Genomic DNA, 21,324 nt, shown 5'->3' with positions numbered 1-21,324 from the left:
TAATTATAAAAAATATTTTGAAGGCTCTTATTAAATGTCTGTTTGGAGCAGTTTATTTGATGCGGTGGTGTTTTGAAAACACACCCGAAGTGTTTGGGTTAAACTGTGTTTTGACAGTTTATACGTTTTGAAAACGCTGAAAGCAACGTTTTCACACCACACCTATCTATGTGCGGTGACAGCTTTCTGACAGTGGTCTGACATTTCCAAAAAAATAAAAATTTCTAATAGTCACCTCTCCCAGCTTATCAGCAGAATATTTTTTAATCAACTTATCAGCAAATTATTCAATAAGCTGCAGCTGCCCCCAAACAGTAACTCACCTTAATTTTATGACAATTTATGTGATAATTTCTATTGAATCGTTCTTAGTTTTATTAATAAACCGTGAAGACATTGAGAGTATAATATTATTAAGGCGGCAAATGAAAATAGCTTAGTGCTTGCTCGGACACTGATGTTTTATTTTTATTAATTTATTTAAATAATTAAATCAATTTTAATAATATTTTTTTAAGAAAATTCTTACAAATGAACAAGTGTGAGTATTGACTCGTTCATCCATTAATATTTATGAAGATGCGAAGTTATTATTTAACAAGTAGCTTGCTAAAAATTTAATAAATATTTATTTATTTTTAAGTTAATTAGTTTTTGATAATTTATTTTATGACTTTTATCAAATAGGATAAGAATCTACATGCATATTAAATAGATTTGCCTAGTTGATTAAACGAGTTGGCTTGTCAAGTTGACCTGACGAATAGGATTGTCGAGTTAGCCTGTTGAGTTGATCAACCGAGTTGACTGGTGAGTTAAAATGTCGAGTTGATCTGGTGAGTTAGCTTGCCTAGTTGATTTGCTTAGTCAGTCTACGGAGTTAGCCTGTTAAGTTGCTAGATGATGAGTTCATACTCTCATAACACATATTTCAAGATCCAAAATCCTAAATTTAACTTTACATGTATAAATCTCCAAAATTACAATAAAATCATACTAGAGGAAATCTCTTCAAAGGAGATAAGATATTCTATCATTAAATAGCTTTTTTACTATTAATATTTCATCCTTTGAACTCTTTAATCCTTCATTTATTCTTTATTTTTCTCATTATTCATTATTGGTGACTTTGTACCCAAAATGATTTTAATGTCATGGAGAATCAGTTTAGTTTATACATTGGGGAACTTTTTCTTTATAAGTAGGTTTCCTGAGAGTAAAAAAAAAAAAGATCCCAAAAATTTTAGATCTTACTGGGCTCGATAAATGAATGTTAGGGATGATTTTGGAGAAGCTCTTTTTGAAATATAACTTGACCAAATAAAAGATGAAAGTTAAAGTTGCTCCTGATTTGTTTGTGAATCGCAGCTAATAAATATAATATAATATAAATAAATAAAGATAAAAAAGGAGGGACATAAATCAATTGAACATTAACCTGTCATTATCAATTATGTTATGTCTGATTTATTAAATGATTCCTTTATTTATGGAGAAGAGGGCACAAAATGATGTTATTACATTTTATCCTTTACTTTAAAAGGGTCTGTACTGGGGTATTTCTGGTATTTTAGATGTGTAAGCTTGTCATGTGACTACTTTTTGGCTTAGCTAGCTAAGCTTAATTAGCTTCGGGCAGGTGGGATCAGTTCGGTCAGTTGAGCTTGGTCGGTATGAGTCGGCCTACTGATATAGCCTTGTTCTCAACCCTTAATCCTTGATGAGCAATTGTCGGGACATCCCTTAGATGGTTGAAGATATTATGGAATCGGATCTTCCATTGGATCAATTTTGCAGGAGGGTTAGCTATTGCATCCGGTTGACCCTCCTTTAATGGTTGGCTCGGATGTTCTCTCACATCGCATATGGTTGAATGGCTCGAACTTGGTTGTCCAATCCTCTTTTTGTCTATCTGGTGGCTCGATTGGTTTTGGCCTGCTGGCTTGGGTCAAACATCTTCACTACTTGATCGGACAAGTAGGCTTCAAGATCTAGCAGTGGACTCAACTTCATTGTGTTCTTCTTCCCGTACCATTATATCTCCTATGGATCAACACTGACATATTTTTTTATGTAGAGTTGATTTGGGCATTAAAGGCAATGAAATCTTGGCCTATGTACAATTAAAAAACTATGGCAAGCACTACTTGTAAGAAAGCTACAACCATTGTTATGATACAAACAAACTCATGGAGTATCATTTTTGTGTAGAAATACACAAATTTGTTTAAACTTAATTATCTCATTGTTTTCAGAGTTGCATCTCAAAGAGATAAGAGAATTATAAAACTAAATATGCATATGAAGAAACACCATTTGAGATTGAGACAAAAATGGTTTTGACTTAATGTGCCTTTTTTATTAACTCACTTTCTCAGAGACCAGCTCACAAGTACCCACTGCAGATGTGTGCAAAATATGATGTACTTTAATGTATTTTTTTATATCTTCTATTGTGTCATGTTATGCTTTTATAGGGCATATGTTTTGTTACAAGCATTATATATAGAAGAATTAAGCGCTTGGAGCAACATAAGCTACGCCATAAAGAGGGATCCATCGCCATCATGATATGCTAACAATAATTCTTTTATCCAACATGAATCTTGATGCATTTTTTATGAAATATTTTCCAAATTCGAATTTAAGATCTTTCGGATTTTGATTTCATCAAGCTTATATTCAAACTGACTGTTTCAACAAGATGAACCCAGTGAAATTAAAATTGGTTAAATCAAGCCCAATCAAGTGCAGATCAAGCCATAGAAGCACATTTTGATGGTTTGGATCATCAATTAAATAGTCAAATGAACTCTAAATTTGACATATTTTCAGACAAATCAATTGTCTCGATGAGAGAAATCCAATGAGCCAAAGATTTATAATTTTTTGTGGTTACTTAGGCACACAAATCCTTAAAAAAATTATCTATGGTGGGTCAACATAGACCACCTGATTAGATGGTTAAGACAAAAAAAGTCGTTCCCCAAAAGGCTATAAATAGACCCTTCCTTTTCACTTAAGAGGGAGAGAGAAGATAAAATCCAAATTCTATTCATCCATCAACCACAATTGAACAACACCTCTCAACGACCGTCACCTGAACACCACAAGCCACCAACGGCTTGTTTGCAGCCATTGTAATCCAAAAACGATTGTTGTGTCTAACACCTATATTTTTTTTGTATAAAGACAAATATAATTTCGGTGTAAGATTGCAACCTTGTTTTTCCTGTTGTGGGAGAAAAGTTCACCCATGTACTTATAAACACGCAATGGATTAGTTTGATAGAGCTAGTTCTCGAGGTTTTCTCTCTTCTCTGGATTCTTCCAAATAAAAAATTTTGGAGTCTCCTCTTACTATTTATTTATCCGTGTTAAATTTTTGTACAATACAGAGACATTAAAAAATTAGTCTACATTCGTGAATTTTCTAACAAAATAAAATTTATTATTTACTTTGGCCAACATCAAATCCTTAACTTTGAACAATGGAATAAAATTTAGAGCATAGAACATTTTAATGAGTTTATTATAAATATATTATGATGTATGAAACATAAAAAAGAGTTACAAGAATACCATCAGTTTATAGAATAGTGCCTCTTGAATAAATTTTCTTAATCATGTACGTTATAATTAAAAAACTATCTTAGATCATTTCATCTTAACAAAATAATAGGCCATTTATATAAATGCCTCACAATTCTTAGGTATTTACATCTAACACTTATATTTTGCATTTTCATCTTTATACTAGAAATCTTTCATATCACATAAAATCATATGTTTGTTTAACTTAAAAAGGTGAAATAGATATGTATATAATAGCATACATATATATAAACCCACTTTAATTATTAAATCCCTAGTCACGGAACCTTCACCCTACATTAGTCCTCTGTGTGATTCCGTCGGCAAGTCCAACTGTACTTTGTACGCAGTGGGCTCGCCAGACAGCGCCGAAAACAAAACGACGACTGCTCTGCTTCCCCCCTCGCTTCCCTTTCCTCTCAACCTTTCCCTTTCTCCGCCACATCCACTCCCAAGCTGCTATATATACACTTCAACTCCAAGAAACAGACTGCCGATGAACTCCCGCAAATCAGAACAAAAGAAATGAGAGCGGAGAGGAACCAGGGAAGCTGCGTGACGATTCGGTGTCTTCCTACCGTCTCCGTCTCTCGATACTCCAATGGATCCTCCTCTTCAGGTTTCTCTTTCCCCTTTCCCCTTTTCTCTTCATAATCGGGACGACACCTCTTATTCTATCGCAAAATCTGTGTTTATTCTGCTTTCTGCGGCTATCTGAAATCAATTTGTTTATGTTCTAGATTAGGTTTTTTTTTTTTGCCTTTATCGATTTAGGGCACGGCATTGGTTAGATTGTAGGTTTGTGTTCGATTTTCGTGATGCTTTGTTTCGCTTATGTTTTGGTAGAATTTAGATGGAGTGGAGCGTAATGCTTTTGTGATTTTTGCATAAATGTTCTTCTTCCCTCTTTTGTCCTTAAGAGGGCGGCAACTTTGAAGGAATTTTAAAATTGCTTTTTGTCTTTTATGGCATCTGTTGGTTTTGCTTGGCGGTAGCCACTTGCGCATCCGGATTTGCGGATTAATTTACTATTAAATTCACTGAGCGTTTAAAAAAAGAAAGCGGCATTTACATATGCACCACACAACTTATATGTATTTATATTTATAACCTTTTTAAACTTTCATATTTACGTGCATAATATTCAAATCCTTAATATTGCATTATGTTAATATATATATATTTTTATTTATAGCTGTATGATACAACAGTGTTATAAATATAAATATTAAATTTTAGTTGTTAGATATGGAAATACATAAATGGTCAGGTATGTATTTAAAATTTCTTAAAAAAATTGTCATTTTCTGAAAATATCATATTGACAACGGAAAGGACAAGTTATTGGATTTGTAATGCTCTCAAAAGATTTCTTAGCTGGGACTTCGTCCGAAGAGTTCACCGCCCACCCAATATTTTTTATTTATTTTAAATTGCAAATATACCATTTTGCCATTGGCAGGAGTGCAGTCCTTGACGAGAACTGTATCAATTGGCCGGTGGCAGCCATGGTTTCTCAAGGACTATTCTCCATTAGCCAAATGGCAGAGAAAATGTAAGGCAAGTTTACTATTACTGTGTTAAGTTAATTAAATGATTGCAACGTGGGGAAATGTGTAATATGAATATAATCATCCATGGTCTTAATATTGTATCTGCTCGTGTTTGCGCTGTTGCAATTTTTTGAGTTCGGATTAAGGTTTTGTTTGGAAAAGCTTTATGCTTGCGTTGTGTTTCACAACATCACCATAACAGTTCTATTTTGAGAATTATGAATACGAAACGCTCTGTTTGCTCTCTTTTGATGGAGTTGCAGGCTCCATTCATGCCCGCATGCGACCAAAAAGTTGCTGTCCTGCCTGTGTTTTCATGCTTTTGCTTTCTCCGTAATAGGGAAATCGAATCAAATAGGGCCTAACTTTACTATTTTTTTCAAGAAACTTGATCTTACTTTAAATAGATTATATAAAACCCATTAAATCCGGATTTATTAAACTCTTTCTCACCGAATGCCATGATGGAGTGAATCTTTTAAATCTGTCTCCTAATTGGATTTAGTAAATTCAGATTTAGGTCGTAAAAAAAGACAGAATGTGAGAAATCTTGATTTAACGAAGTGTTACATTTAATTTTTTTTTTTTTAATATTTAGTTAAAAAAAGACAGAATGTGAGAAATCTTGATTTAACGAAGTGTTACATTTAATTTTTTTTTTTTAATATTTAGTTAGATTTATCTTAAATTCATGTCTGAATCCTATTAAAACTAGGCACTGAGGGTTATGTTTTGGCTCAATTAGAAGCGTATTTTTTTTTTTGAAAATCCTTTCATTATAAGACCAAGTACTTTCATTTATACTTTTTTAGAAAATTTCAAGGACAAAGTATGATTATTTTATTATCATGTCAAACATGTAATTTCGTAAAAGCTGGAAGACCTTGGAGGATAAAGCCCACCAAATATTTGAGAAATTGAAAATTTTCGTAAATGATGCTTCCTAAATTAGTTGTTTAAGTTATGAGGGCATGTGATAGAGACAGCATATAATTATATCACCTTCTTTCGTAATACAATTATTTAAAAAAAATCAATCATTTGCCACAATTTAGTATTCTAAACCTGACAGCAGCTTACATTGATCAACATAAATTTTCTGTTTTTACAAAATCGTTCCTTTAAATTCTGCAAATTTTCTCCTCCCAAATCAAATTAATAATGTGTCAAATTTAGTCACTGTATTTGAAGAGGAGGGGGGAGAGAAAATCCTGTGCCAGTGACTGATCTAATTTATTTTCTTCTGTAGACGATGTAACTTGTGGTTCTCCAAGATGGATTGGAAGAGGACTTTCTTGTGTATGCATCAAACGAAAAGAAGTTTATGAGCGCGTGTGCGTCAATCTAACTCCATCACAGGCAAGGGCAATTATTCTATTTTGGCTCATTATTGATATTTATTAGAATATTTCTAACTTATAGCTATTTAATGCTAATTTCTTGGCTGTACATTGGATAAATTTTTAAAGATATTATCAATTTCATCTGAATTGCTTATTAATATTCTCTTTTTTCCACTTCTACTATTATTTTCTATATATACATATGACTTTCATCTGTGTAGTACTGTCTTCATCTCGAATTCTATTGTTGCAGCCTCTATTGATTTTCATTTATAGCTTTGATGTGTTTTCCATTATTTTCTCTTTTCAGGATTTGGTTCTCTATTGTTTAATTGGTCCTGTCTCCTGTTTTCTCTAAATGATCTCTAGTTCTCTATCATTAATACCTTAACTAAATTCTATACTACTAATTATCTTTTATGGTGGAGGACTTAGCACTTCCTTTATGACTCTCACAATAAACTCCATTACTTGGATTTGCCTCCTCACGGCATTGACACCGTCAACTTTGAAAAATGACAAGCATCTTGGCTATGTTGATCTTACCAGCAATGCTTTCCATGAAGATCATTATTTTAGACCAACACGAACGGCACCGTTCACCTCGTGCTCCACTGCCTCATGCTCCAATAAGTTGAAATCTAGCCAGTCAAAATAGTTTGAAGACCATTATATCTCCTATGGTGCAGCGCTAGCAATGTTTTTTTTGTACAGTTATTTTGGGCATTAAAGACCATGAGATCTTGGCCCATATGTTAGGCGTAAGACTAAAAGGGAAGTTTAGTTATTTGTCAGTTATTATTGTGGGCTCTAAATAGAACTTAATATGTTTAGGGTTAGGTTATGTATGTAATTGTTGCCTCGAATTTAGGGTTAGTGTGTTTAGGAGAGATCGTCAACCTTTCAAAGGTGTTTATCTTTTATGTATTTCAAATTATATTATTTTGATTTGATACCGACGGAATATAATCTACTTTTTGTCCTAATTTCTGTGAAAATTTATCTCATTCCTATCAAATTGGTATGAGAGCTTTTGAAGCCTCTGCTCCGTTAGAAATATTTCTCGTTTACATTCAAGGTAGTTGCTCTGACTCGTATCGTCTGAAATCGAATTGTCAAGATATTCTTCGCCTTCGTGACTGGAACTCACAAAACTAATTGGAAAGCAGACTGGATTGTGGCTTTGTGGGCTTTGAAAATTCTAAATGGCCCAACCTACCTCAAAAATGAAAATAAATTGAAGTTTATTATGAGATTCATGATTGAATTTTCAGAAGGTAGATGGGTTAGTAGATCAGATACTACCCAGAGATTTCACTCTCATTTTGTGAGGGCTTTAAGATTTTGTGGTTTGTGGTTGAATTACCCCCTCCTGATAATGCTAATCATTAGGGAGTTAATTGCTCAGCATATAATAGCAACATGTTTGACATATAAAATTCACGAAAATCATCACTGACCTAAAGAGCGAATTATGGGAGCAATGATGACGCACCCGATCAAAATCTCATGGTTTCATCATCTCGGGTGTTTTGCACCCTGGCCTACTTAATAAGATGAGGCAATCGACCTAACCTGACAGACGAATTCTTGTCAGCAACTATGAGTTGCTTTGTTTAAGGGAAACCTATAGACTTGGGGTGAATATTTGTCTAGGGGACTAATCTAAGTCGACTTTAGCTAATAGAGGGTTTTGTGTCATATCAAATATATCAAGTGTTTCATAACTCAGAAGGGGCATAATACCATTTAGGAACATATTGGCTATAATTGTGATCATTTTATAGTGGAGCTTAGGGGTCAAACAGTCTGATGGAGCCTAATGACCAAACAATCCGACCAGATGACTCAGCTCGTAATTGCTTCTTTTGTGGAGTCTATTGGTCAAACCACACAGACAGAGGACTCAGGTCACTCCCTTACTGACATAGAATTATTTGAGTTTAATTTTAGGAATATAATCAATATATATGATATTTGACACTGTGAGTTTGAGTTAATAATAAATTTGTCCACCCCGATATATGATGGCGAATGATGACTAATTATTTGTTCTTGGTCTATTTGCAGATAGATAGTCATGTCAACTACAGTCTCTATTATGAAGGAGATCAGATTGGCCCAAAGAGGGCTCAATCTTGTCCGCCACAGTCTATTTAAGGAAAGAGATAGACTAAGGCGCATTACTTATGACTTTGCTCTGTACCCTTTTAAAAGCATACATAAGTAGCTATTTTCAATATGCAATTTAAAAAAAAATGTGAAATTTTTAAAAAGCTTTGAAATGCGTGCATGTTGCTCGAGATGAATTATATTTTAGCTTGAGTACGTAATCGACCTGCAAAACATTTTAAGACGCTTAAATTTAGTGAATTAAGATAGGTGACAGAGCAAAAGCATGCATTCAGGACTTCTGAATTTAAACTAAATTTTAGGAGATTATTTTGCTATTTGCATAAATGTGTTATCATTGGAAATGTATGCAAATCTTTCATTTAACCCTTTAATTTAACCTTCTGTCCGATAGTGCATAAATATTGCGGAGCCTTTGGCGGTCATGTAGAATTTTGTGTTTGGCTTTAAAAAAAATAATCTTCTTTTCTCTATCAGTGTATCGTGAATCCAATGACGACTAAACAAATGAAATCATTGTTTGACATTTAAAGTAACATTTATGTGATCACTTTAGCCGCAAGTTTATGATATTTCATATTTAAGCTAATTTGTAAAATTTCACTGTTCAACTTCAAATACTTTTTGCAACTATAAAATCCTAAATTTTGAATTATTTTGCACGTTCAAAATAGCCCTGAATCTTGAATTATTTTGTATGTTTAAATGAAAGCCAACACTTGAAGTTATTTGCAAGCTTTTACAGTTCAATTTTAACAACATTTTAACAACCTCCTAGCATCATTCCCATGAGTGTGGCTACATCGAGAAAGTCGGGCCTAACCATCTCATCCTTTAAATGCATGTATTACTTAGTGTTATAAAATAGCGTGACCAAAGTATTTTGAAATCCACGATGCCCTTTAAACGCACATATGGGGTAATCTGCAAGCACACATGAAAGCATATACATGCATACCCCCCTGTTGTGTCGTAAACATCGCCGGCCGACGAATTTTCCATGCACCCTTTTGGATAGAGGATAGACCCCTCCGATTGAGTTGCATTCAACACGACCATCAGGAAAGTGAGGTTAAATACTTATTTGGCCCTTTTAATTGGATTTATTCATTTAAGTATTCCAATATAGATAGTCATGTTACCTTCTCTATTATGAAGGATATCGGATTGGCCCAGTGGGGAGCTCAATCTTTTCACTACGGGACATTTAAGGAAATAGATAAGACTAAAGTGAGTTACTTATGACTTTGCCCTGTACTCTTTTAAAAGCATACATAATTAGTGGTTTTCAATATGATATATAAAAAAAAGAGATTGGACTCTATTTGAGTTTGGGTTAACAATAATTTCAACGTGCCTTTTAAAGGGCACGTATGAGATACCTCCAAGTACAGATCAGAGCGCAGACAGATATATCCCCCGGTTGCTTCGTAAACATCGCTACGAGTTTTTCTCATCATGCTCTTAAAAGTATGTATGAGTTTGCTCGTCGTGATAGACACGTCGCATCAGGCTGCGACACTAGCATATGAGTTTTTTTTTTCCCTACCATACTCTTAAAAAGCATGTGTAGTTCCCCTCCTCATGTTTGCGCAAACAGGACATACAAAGAGTTTTAGATCACAAATTTTTCTTACCTTTCGAGATTGGCGTCGACGGCAAATTTAGCAAGGATTTCAAGGATCACAAAGAATGATCTCTCTTTTTCTCTGTTCTACTCAGTGAATGTGAGAGGGCTTCGGTAAGGTCGCCGGCGGTATGGTGGGGATGGTGGCAGGGAGTAGATGGAGCGGGGGCGATTTCTCGGTTGTCGGGTCGCCGGAGAGAGGAGCGCAGGGGCTCGGACGGCGGCGTGTAGGAAGTGTAGGAATTTGGTGGAGGGATTTTGGGTCGTGCTATGGGTTGTGGAGGCCGAGAGGGGTGAGATTGAGGAGAGGGAGAGGTTGTGTGAGGGTTCTCGTGCCCGGGAATGGAGAAAAATAATCCACCGGCTGACGTGAATCAGAGAGAAAAAAAATGATAGAGAGAGAAAATAAAAAGGGTATTTAATGTTCGATGACATTCTCCTCCCGTCTTTTTCATCCATGAGTAATTGGGAATATATTATTATTTTCTTAAAGGGAAATTACATACAATGCATACAATTCTTATGAATTTTCTTTTCTCACACCTAAACTTTTATTTTTACACAAATATTACTTTCTCTATGGATGAAATGATTAATTTGACTATAAAAGGTGATAATGAGTATTACTTTTTATATGATGTTTGTAATTATGAAAGTTTAGATATGAGATAGATAAATATGAGAGTTTTATGTGTTCTATATATAAAAAACCCTTTTTTTAAATAGAAGCATCTCAATTAAGAGATGGGCATATTATTAATTATGTTGGGCAGGTCTACGAGTACATTATTACTTACAATAATGAATTTAATAAAACACAAATTGATTATTTTCTTATGAGAAGAAAAAATCATTGAGAATGTAAAGATTGCAAGGTCATTCCAAGTGAGCATTTACGTACTCAACATCGATTATTAGTTCTAAATTTTAAGATGAAAATTTTTAAAATAAAAAATACTAAGAATGTTTTTCTTAAAATTAGATGGGGACACCTAAAAGACGGATAAAATTATTTTTGTGAGTAAACTTTAAGATTTCAAGATTTTGGATATTTATGAAGAATTAAATTTTATGTTTGATAAAGTAACAAACACTAGTAAATAAGTGACAAAAGATATACTTAAAAATTAAAAGAATGTTTCTATAAATAAAAATAGTTTGTAGTGAAATAATAATGTGCAAGAAAAGATAAAATATAAGAAATAATGCTATAAATATTTGTTTAAATATAAAAACTTGAAAAACTGAGAAAAATATAAAATAACCAGTAGGGAGTCTAAGAGAACAAGTTGTGACGCTAAAAATTTTACTTTTAGTGATCTTTATAATATATTATATATTAAAGAGGTTCAAAATATAGGTCTAAACTAGGCAAACAAAGAGAAAGAAAAGGAAATATTTAACGTAAATAAAGTTTATTAAAGATAATTAAAAAGTATTTTTCTTAGAAAAATAGATTCAATATAGGTGGGTGAGTTATTTTAATAAACTTTTTAATGAAGTTTCTGAAAATATGATTGACTTCAGTAATCTTATTATCGTTAATAATAATAAAATATTTTATTTTTATCGTTGCATCAGTAAAAAAGAAGTTGCAAATGCTTTAAAGAAAATCAATGGTGGAAAGTCTGTAGGATATGATGATATCCCATTTGAAGTGTGAAAATATATAGGAGATTTGAAAGTTGGCTTACTAAACTCTTTAATATTATTTTAAAAACTAAAAAGATGTCTGAGGAGTGAAGAAATAGTATTTTGGTTCTCATTTTTAAGAATAAAGGGGATGCACAAGAGTGTGCAAATTATATAGGAGTTAAGTTGATGCGTCATACTTTAAAATTATGGGAGAAAAATATGGAGGGAATGTTCAAATTAGAATTTATAATTCATATACAATATTAATATTTAAATATATAAAAAAATATATGAACATATGTATATTTATATGTGAATATAAATATTTGTTATTATTAGTATATAAGTACATAATTTATATTAAATTTATCTAATTTTTAACAAAGAGAATATTTGATCCCTCGACTTATGCTAAACAGTCCAATTCAGACTCAAATAAGCTTGTTTGAATCGTATTGACAACCTGGACGTGCTCACGCCTTCTATTTTACAAAATGACGCTCGATGAAATTTTTTTTGTGAGTAAAAAATTCATGCAAAATGAACTTTATGCGCACAAAATCACGTAAAAATGAACGCGGTGAATGGAGTAGATATGGAGGTCAATAGATGCATATGGCTTCTCTGTCGTGTCCCCATTGTGATCGAACCTCACGAAATAGTTGTGATTTGAGCTAGTTGGGAATCCAACAATAGGATCTTGGTGTATAGGTTCAACCTTTATGGTCGAACATCACGATATAGTCAAAATTCGAGCTCGCTAGGAGCCAATGATAGGATTTTGACGTACGTGGTTTCACATTTATGGGAACACTTAGTAATCGAACCTCATGATACAATGCAATTTGAGCTATCTGGGAAGCCAACAGATGGATCATGGCGTGCATGTTCCACATTCGTGATCGAACCTCGCGGTATAGTTGTGATTAGAGCAACTTGGGAAGCTAACAATAGGATCACGAGATATAGGATTTACTCCTTTGAGATTGAAAATTATCCTGGGAGTAACAGTGGTCTAGAATGAAGATGCCTTAGAGGAGAAATTAGAAGAGAGTTGAGCCAAATTAGATCTGCAATGGAGAAATGTTTCTCAGGGCATGGAGGGGTGGTTCTCGTTCATGGAGGGGAGATTCATGGTGCTAGAAAAAATGCTGAAAAAATATCGTGGAGTTTCCCACAAACTTGTCGCAGCTCGCCGCAGGATCGAGCGACAACTTCTAAAGCAAGCGCAAGCGGAAAAAAAATTAAATAACTTTCGCTGCATCAGTGGAACGTCACTGTCTTAGGTGGATTTGTAGTCATGGGATTGAGCGAACGAATCAGGAGCGGACTCGAGTGACAACACTTGGATGGAATAGTGCGGCATCTGGACGGCTAAAATTAATGGAAGCAAGCGGGATTAATTAGTGGAAGCAGGCGGGATTGAGCGAGGGATTCGGAAGAGGATTCGAGCGGCAATATCTTGAGGGAATCACACGACATTTGGAGATTTGGAATGAGAGGTAACATGCATAATGGGATGTCGTGTTATTCAAAACTACTAAAGATCGATACAAATGATTTTGGCTTGAAATAGGGAACCACGATGGGCCCGGTTAAGGGTTACATCCAACAGCGCCAGTGCTTTTGCTCTGGCAGCCTTTCGGATGAAAGGTGAATCAGGAGCCTATAAGGACGGACATTTTGATAATGTGGTGAGCTAAACTTATTGAAGAAGGAAAACCAATATGGCTTGAAGAAGGGAACCCAACCCTTGCTTCATGAGTGGAATGAGTTTCAGCCAAGGAAATTGAGAAGAACTTGCATAAAAAAACTGAAGATGCTGATCTTTGAAGAAGATGATGCATATGGTTGGATTTATTCCGTGGAGGATACTTTGTTGTTAACGGGCTGACTGAGGAAGAAAAAGTGATGGTGGCGGCCCTGTGTTTGGAAGGATATGCTCTAACGTGGTGTCAATGAAGACAAAAACTCTAGCTAATCAGACTATGAGAAGAATTCAAAGACCGATTGTTGGAGTGTTTCATGACTGGCTTTTTGCATTGGTCTAGGAAGTTTTTGTCATGGATTATAGGGAAAAATTTGAGATGTTATCCAATCGTTCCCTAGAATACCGCATGGACCATTTAAAAGTGTTGATGGTACTTGGGTTGTCGGTAAATCCATCGAAGGTGATGATTACGTTGGCTTGGCCACTACCTAAGACATTGAAGGAGTTGAGTGAATTTCTAGGACTTACAAAATACAGAAAGTTTGTGGAGGGTTACAGTTTGATTATGTGTTGTTGACGAAGCAATTGAAGAATGATAACTTTCAGTGGGAGGAAGCTACAACCCAGAATTTAAGAAGTTAAAGTAGATCATGTTGATTGTATTAGTGCTGGCAGTACCCAAATCCAACCAACCATTTTTTGTAGAGATGAATGCCTCAGGCTATGAGTTAGGACTTAGGTGCAATGTTTTTTTTTAATAAAAAACATGCAAAAATTGTTTTTACGATAAAATAAAACAAAAACAAAATCTAAAAAATAAAAAACAAAAAACTGAAGTGATCCAAACAAGCCCTAAGTTGTTTGTGATCACTTTTAATTTATTTTATTTTCATCTTATTTTGCTTTTATTTTTTTTAAAATGAAATATGTTTGATATATTATAACATGTTTAGTTGTTTCTAAAAACACTAAAAATAAATTTTAAATATTTTGTGTTTTTTAAAAAAATAAACTAATTTATCTTTACAAATAAAAAATAAAACATGCAAAAATGAAAACTATCATATTTTTAAAATAAAAAGCAAAATAATAAAAAAAAAACAAAAATGATCCCTAACAAGCCCTAAGATTTTAGATTCTTTCCCCAATTCTCAGAATGTTGCAACAAGCTGAAGCTCATTGACAGTTCTGCTCAAGCTTCTTCATAGGTAAAATTATATCAGGACTTACTGATTTTGGAGAATAATTTATTATGTGGATCTGACTTTATATCCTTATTTATATTATTCTCCTTATTTTCCTTTTCTTTTGCCTTACCCCAATATGCATATAGGCTACTATCAACGGAAAAATAGAGTAACTTTGCTCGCAACAATGCACATATGCCTTCCATTGTATTTACATTAAATTATATAATTAATTCTCTTTTGTTTATATTTATGAGATACCATTCATGAGATCATATCAAAATAAAACTCATCTGATTTTGCAGGAGGAAAGGCTGAACAGATTGAAGCACCGAATGAATGTGTACTTTGATCCATCTAGGCATTGTCATCAGGTCCATTTTTATTTTAAGGAAGTTGCAAAAAATTTTCTTTCCTTTTAAATTTTTTTCCCTTGAAGAATCAGTCGTAGCGAAGACAAATAGTTTTCCAATATATTTAATATTCTCTTAAAGTGCTTTTCATTAGCCTACTTTCTAGATTATTTTGCTAATCTTCATTTTTGGGGAGTTTGGGCACTGAAGCAAAGTCACACAATAGTTGTGTCAATTTGGGCTGATAGGTTAGATTATTTTTTTTACGTGAAGTTGACCCAAACCTAGCCTACTTGATCCCTACCCATCAACTATATATGTGAAAATATTTTACCCAAATTCTACTCAACTAAACTTACTTGAACCCAATCTCGTTAACCCACTTATTTTATGAATCATGCAAATTTTGGGAACACGACCTAATTAACCCAAAATTTACCCATTTAACCAAATAATATACATGTTAAGACCAACAATTTATTTCTAGCTTTTCAAAACCCAAATCTGAATGATAAATGGGTCTAAGATTAGGCTGATTTTTGGTTTTGAAGGCCAAAACCTGAACCAATTCCAAATAATAATTGGATCTGCAATGTAGACCCAAATATGACTCGAATGGTAATTATGTCACTTGATCTCAATTTTTTTGAAGGAAGATTTACATATTTACCACTCAGTTCTGATGTATTTACATATCTAACACCTAAACTTCAACTTTACATATATGCCACCTTATCTATGCATGGAATCATGTATTTCTCTTTTTAAAAGTTAAAATAGTGGTATTTTTTATGTGATATTAAAGATTTGGATGGTATAAATGTAAAAATGGAAAGTTTAAGTGTTAGATATATAATTACCTAGGAATTAGGTAGTATACGCGTAAATGCCTCCTTTTTCTATAAGGTTCATGTGGGATTTTTGACACACCTATCACATTTAGAAAGTTAGAAAATCCTCAAACTCGCCAACGAGCAAGAGCATAAGCGGTTATTCGCTTTAACCGCTTATACTGGAATTGGCCAGCTTTGTAAGCTTGACAGTTCATTTCTGACTGGCTACTTGTTACAGTTGAACTACTAGACTTTGATGCATGGGTAGTCTAAACTATCAGCAGATGTTTCCTCTACTGCAACATAGGCATCAAAAATTATTTGACAACACTTTAAACTTTCTATTTATAATGGAAAATTTGAATAAAATTTTAAGCTTCTTAAAGAGCCTACAGTAAACTTTTTTAGTTTATTTTTCATAAAATTTTGCTTATGAGACAAAAATACCTGGCTTATAGGAAGCTCTGAGAGCTCTTTGGGCTTCTACATATCCAAATCAAGAGCTTCATGGATTGATCTCTGAACAGTGGAAACAAATGGGTTGGCAGGGTAAAGACCCATCAACTGACTTCAGGTTAGCAAAAGTTTTAACGCTTTTATTCTTTTTGTTTAATCTTCTTTAATGATATTACTTCAATTTACCTTTTGATAAACCCACCCAATACGTGAACAGGGGAGGTGGATTTATATCGTTGGAGAACCTGCTCTTCTTTGCTAAAACATTTTCTGTAAGATAATATCATTTCTATTTATTTTTCTTCTAAAACTTGTAGCTCTTGTGACTCCTGTCAATCCTATTTTTGGTGCTCATAACCAAGATCATATTCACCCCCAATAGTGCTGAGTTGGGAAGCATTTGATATTTCATTTTTTTTATTTGTTGGCACGAGTCCAACAAACGGCCTCATACATACGTGGTGTAGTAGTGGTCACTATCAGACATTTGCAACAGCCCCAAATAAAGCCATAATGTGCATTAACTGAATCATTACAGCACCATAATATTCAAGCCTACCAAAGCTTCTTTTGGTTATTTTTGACTGATAGTATTAACTAGGAGGGATTTGGTCTTTTGTGATGACGTTGCTGATATAGATGCTAGTAGATGCACAGTTCAACATATGCTTGCTTTTATATGGCTATATCAGCAGCAGCAGCATTATCATCACCATCAGACTTGCCAATTATTTGGGGCCAGGCTTATAAGTCCTTTTTCATTCATTACTATTGATTACTACAAGAAGTGTCAAAACTACCTTTTATACATATTATTTTGAACTACTACTAGAACCTTAATGTCATTTAATCACCTCAAATTCATATCCTTTCTACCTTAAGTGTGCACTATAGTAATTCATTCATCTGCTTTCAAAATTAATTTTCTAACTGTTTCTAATCCTAAATTTAACTATTCATATTCTAAAATTTGTCATTTTTGTGTTTTTTGATTAATTTTACGACCCACCTCAAGATTTGTTTAGTGTAGAGCACTAATATGAGAATGATAATTTCTATTATGCCAGGGATCATTTCAGAGGCTACTGAATAAGCAAGGTGGTAAGCGAGCAGCTTGGGAGTACCCTTTTGCTGTAGCTGGTGTCAATATCACTTTCATGATCATGCAAATGCTAGATTTGCATTCTTGTAAGACTTCTGATTTCTTTTTGCCCTCCAAACTGTCATTGTATTTGTACAAATTCCGGAAACATTTTTACTATACTTCTGGTTAATGATAACTAGGCAATGAAGTGCTTAAATTGATTCTCAATATATGGGAACTAAAACATAAATTGCATAGAATGCTTCTCTACAATCCTTATATCTGTATAGCTCAATAAAAATCCTTCGAAGAAGGAAACCACATTCCCTGTTGAAATCAAAGTCTCCTTTTGTATACATATTCAGGTTATGTTTCATGTGCTCCTAATTGAAGAAACATACATACAAAGAAACTATCTTGTAGCAGTTATTTGTATGAAAAAAGGAAGGTTTTGGAACACACAGACTTAGCTGTTGTCCCTTGTTTGTTCATAGACAAAAACTGTTAAATATTCAATAAATGCCTTCATAGCAATGGCAACAGAGGGAGTAGTATCATTCTAGCCATGGATATCATTTTATCGTGCTAATATTCAGGCAGCAATATTTCTTTCTTTGCGACTTCAAATTAGAATTACTGACCATGACAAGCTACCTTGCAGCAAAGCCAAGAACATTTATCAGAACAGTTTTCATCCAAATGTTAGCAGGTAACTAATTAAACTCAAGAAAATCCATGTACAGATTCTTTCATTCATTGTAGAAATTCTGCCTTAAATACCACTTTTTCTGTTATCAGAGGATGAATGGGCCTTCGATTTGCTGTACTGTGTGGCCTTCATGATCATGGACAAGCAGTGGATAGAAAGGAATGCCTCTTATATGGAATTCAATGTAAATTTAGTTTGGTGTTCCATATCTCCAGATTTTGCTTCCTGTAACATTAATGCAGGAATATGAACCATTTTGATCGGACGGTCCGGAGAGCTTCCCTTGATCAGATGACGTTTGATAGACATTTGAGTGCCTTAACGATGTCGGAATTGAGCAATCTTGGGCTCGTTGGATTCGTCTTTTCAAGACGCTCGATTTGACTGTAAACTCGCTAGATTCGACATCCTTTTGACCTTTCAAATGCCTCTGGAAATCCTCCAGTAGTAGTTCAATGACTTGATCCAGGCTTGATTTGACTCAGATTGGACTAACTTTTATATCATTAGGTCAGTTTCATCGAGCCGATCAGTATGACTATAATTTTGCTGAAATGGGAGTTCCGGATGACTCGTAATCGAAGTTTGAATGTTTTTTGCTCAAAATATTGCCTCGAGATTCGTGCCGATGATGAGAATTTGTTGATATCGTGTCAGAATGCTTCTCTACAATCCTTATATCTGTATAGCTCAATAAAAATCCTTCGAAGAAGGAAACCACATTCCCTGTTGAAATCAAAGTCTCCTTTTGTATACATATTCAGGTTATGTTTCATGTGCTCCTAATTGAAGAAACATACATACAAAGAAACTATCTTGTAGCAGTTATTTGTATGAAAAAAGGAAGGTTTTGGAACACACAGACTTAGCTGTTGTCCCTTGTTTGTTCATAGACAAAAACTGTTAAATATTCAATAAATGCCTTCATAGCAATGGCAACAGAGGGAGTAGTATCATTCTAGCCATGGATATCATTTTATCGTGCTAATATTCAGGCAGCAATATTTCTTTCTTTGCGACTTCAAATTAGAATTACTGACCATGACAAGCTACCTTGCAGCAAAGCCAAGAACATTTATCAGAACAGTTTTCATCCAAATGTTAGCAGGTAACTAATTAAACTCAGGAAAATCCATGTACAGATTCTTTCATTCATTGTAGAAATTCTGCCTTAAATACCACTTTTTCTGTTATCAGAGGATGAATGGGCCTTCGATTTGCTGTACTGTGTGGCCTTCATGATCATGGACAAGCAGTGGATAGAAAGGAATGCCTCTTACATGGAATTCAATGTAAATTTAGTTTGGTGTTCCATATCTCCAGATTTTGCTTCCTGTAACATTTTTTTGGTTAATCTTTTAACTTGATTAACAGGAAGTTCTCAGATCAACTAGAATTCAGCTGGAGAAAGAACTTCTGCTTGATGATGTGATGCGGATCGAAGACATGCCATCCTACGGCCTCCTCTCCTAGTGATGGGAAGTTGTCATAATAGCCCTGACATCAACTGTATAGGCTGTTTCCCCCCTTTTTAAAAACAAACCCTATTCTTCTTGTTAACAACCTTCAGGGGCCTTTTTGACAAATTTGACATGAACCATGACCTGAACCCATTGTAAAAAATGTTTCAAACATTGGCCTTGAAATCTAATATTTGTGCTCCTTTTCTAATTCCTCTTCCTTTCGACACAAGATAAAGCCATGTAGTATCTGCAAAGCAATGAATAAGCAGGTTCATTGAAACCATCAACAATTTGAAGTTCTTTCTAATTAAATAACTTGTTCTCAGTTTGCATCAAAATCTAACATAAAGCGTCGCATATAAAACTTAACTGATTGTCTCTCCGAATGAGTTGAAAGTGAAGAGAAAGGGTTCGTTCAATGTAAATTTTTTTTATAATATCCATACAATCCTTATTTTAATAGAAGAGTTTCAATCGAGCACATATAAGCCTAATTAATATTATTCTAATATTTTTTGTCTGAAGCTTATCTCACTTAAATTGTAGTCAGAATATCATAACCCAAAATCTCTTCAGCATGGACCATGGAATGAGCCTTCTCCATTGAGTGAAACATCCGTTGTTCTATCTCTCCATTTCATGGAAAAGTAAGGGAGCTGCATCCCATGTGTGATATTCCTTTCAGACATTTCCACAAACAGTTTAGGGGCGATAGAGACCTCCCTATTCTTCTCAACAAGGGCCATGCCGAATGCCAAGTATGAAAAGAAGCTCAATTCTCGTCTTCATAGATAACTCCATGGATCTATCTGCTTCCCCATGTCCGGCTAACTTAATCGATAGTTACTGTCAAAGTAGCTAGAATAAGAAGTAGAGAAGAACGGAAGAAGCAGGAGGTAGAAAAATGGGTATCGCATATATGATAAAGCATACAGTATTTCCCAACACAACTGACTTGACTTACAACCTCTATATATTGTAGAAGATTATAGTAGAAGATTATTCTGAAATTATGTATGCGAGTGGGAGATAGGAAAAAGGTCCTGTGCAGCAGCTTTATGAGTAGACCACTAAATGTGCAACCGAAAATAATAAATTGATTAAAGGTTTTACTTACAACTGGTGCTGTGAATTTAGCTCCAAAATAGTTATTGGCTCCGCAATTGATTTGAATTTTTGTTTGGATCGACATAATTGAACCAAGCTACAAGTTAAAATTTTGGATCAAATTTTTTTTGAGCCGATTTTAAGCCAACACCAGCCTGGCTTGAAATCATATTGTTAATAGCTCATGCCGATAAATTTAACGAATTTAGCTTGAAGATTGTTAATCGCTCGAAAATAGATTCAAATTTTGACTCGAATCGAAATAAAAGAGTCAAGCTACAAGCCAAAAGTTTCAATTGAATTTTTTTCATGCAGATTTTGAGCTGACCCCAACTCAACTTAAAATCAAATTGTTAATAACACTGCTAATAACTATATTCCCGCCCCACCACCCTGAACAACGTCAAGTGGCCCGATGACAACTTTGCTTAGGCATTTCATCAAATAGCTGGTAGTCTGGAAAACTTTGCTGAGAAGAACATCGGTGATGGCGCTTGGGCCTTGCACTTATGTGGATTTGGTGGGTGGCGGACAGG

The 21,324-nt window shown here is 34.2% G+C and overlaps 1 protein-coding gene across 1 annotated transcript; it reads left to right on the top strand.

Annotated features, from left to right (window-relative positions):
- Window positions 1-3,881: 3,881 nt before the first annotated feature.
- Window positions 3,882-20,064, top strand: LOC110018963 (ELMO domain-containing protein A). Its single transcript, XM_020716453.1, has 9 exons — window positions 3,882-4,213; window positions 6,397-6,506; window positions 15,089-15,157; window positions 16,428-16,543; window positions 16,643-16,697; window positions 17,493-17,613; window positions 18,171-18,218; window positions 18,308-18,402; window positions 19,593-20,064. Exons 1-9 carry the CDS (start codon window positions 4,120-4,122, stop codon window positions 19,689-19,691), a joined length of 807 nt encoding a protein of 268 aa, XP_020572112.1. The 5' UTR covers window positions 3,882-4,119; the 3' UTR covers window positions 19,692-20,064.
- The last annotated feature ends 1,260 nt before the right edge of the window (window positions 20,065-21,324 follow it).

This window comes from Phalaenopsis equestris, unplaced genomic scaffold (genome assembly GCF_001263595.1).
Source record: "Phalaenopsis equestris unplaced genomic scaffold, ASM126359v1 Scaffold000036, whole genome shotgun sequence".
Taxonomy (NCBI): domain Eukaryota; kingdom Viridiplantae; phylum Streptophyta; class Magnoliopsida; order Asparagales; family Orchidaceae; genus Phalaenopsis; species Phalaenopsis equestris.
This window is presented reverse-complemented; position numbering and strand designations above follow the sequence as displayed.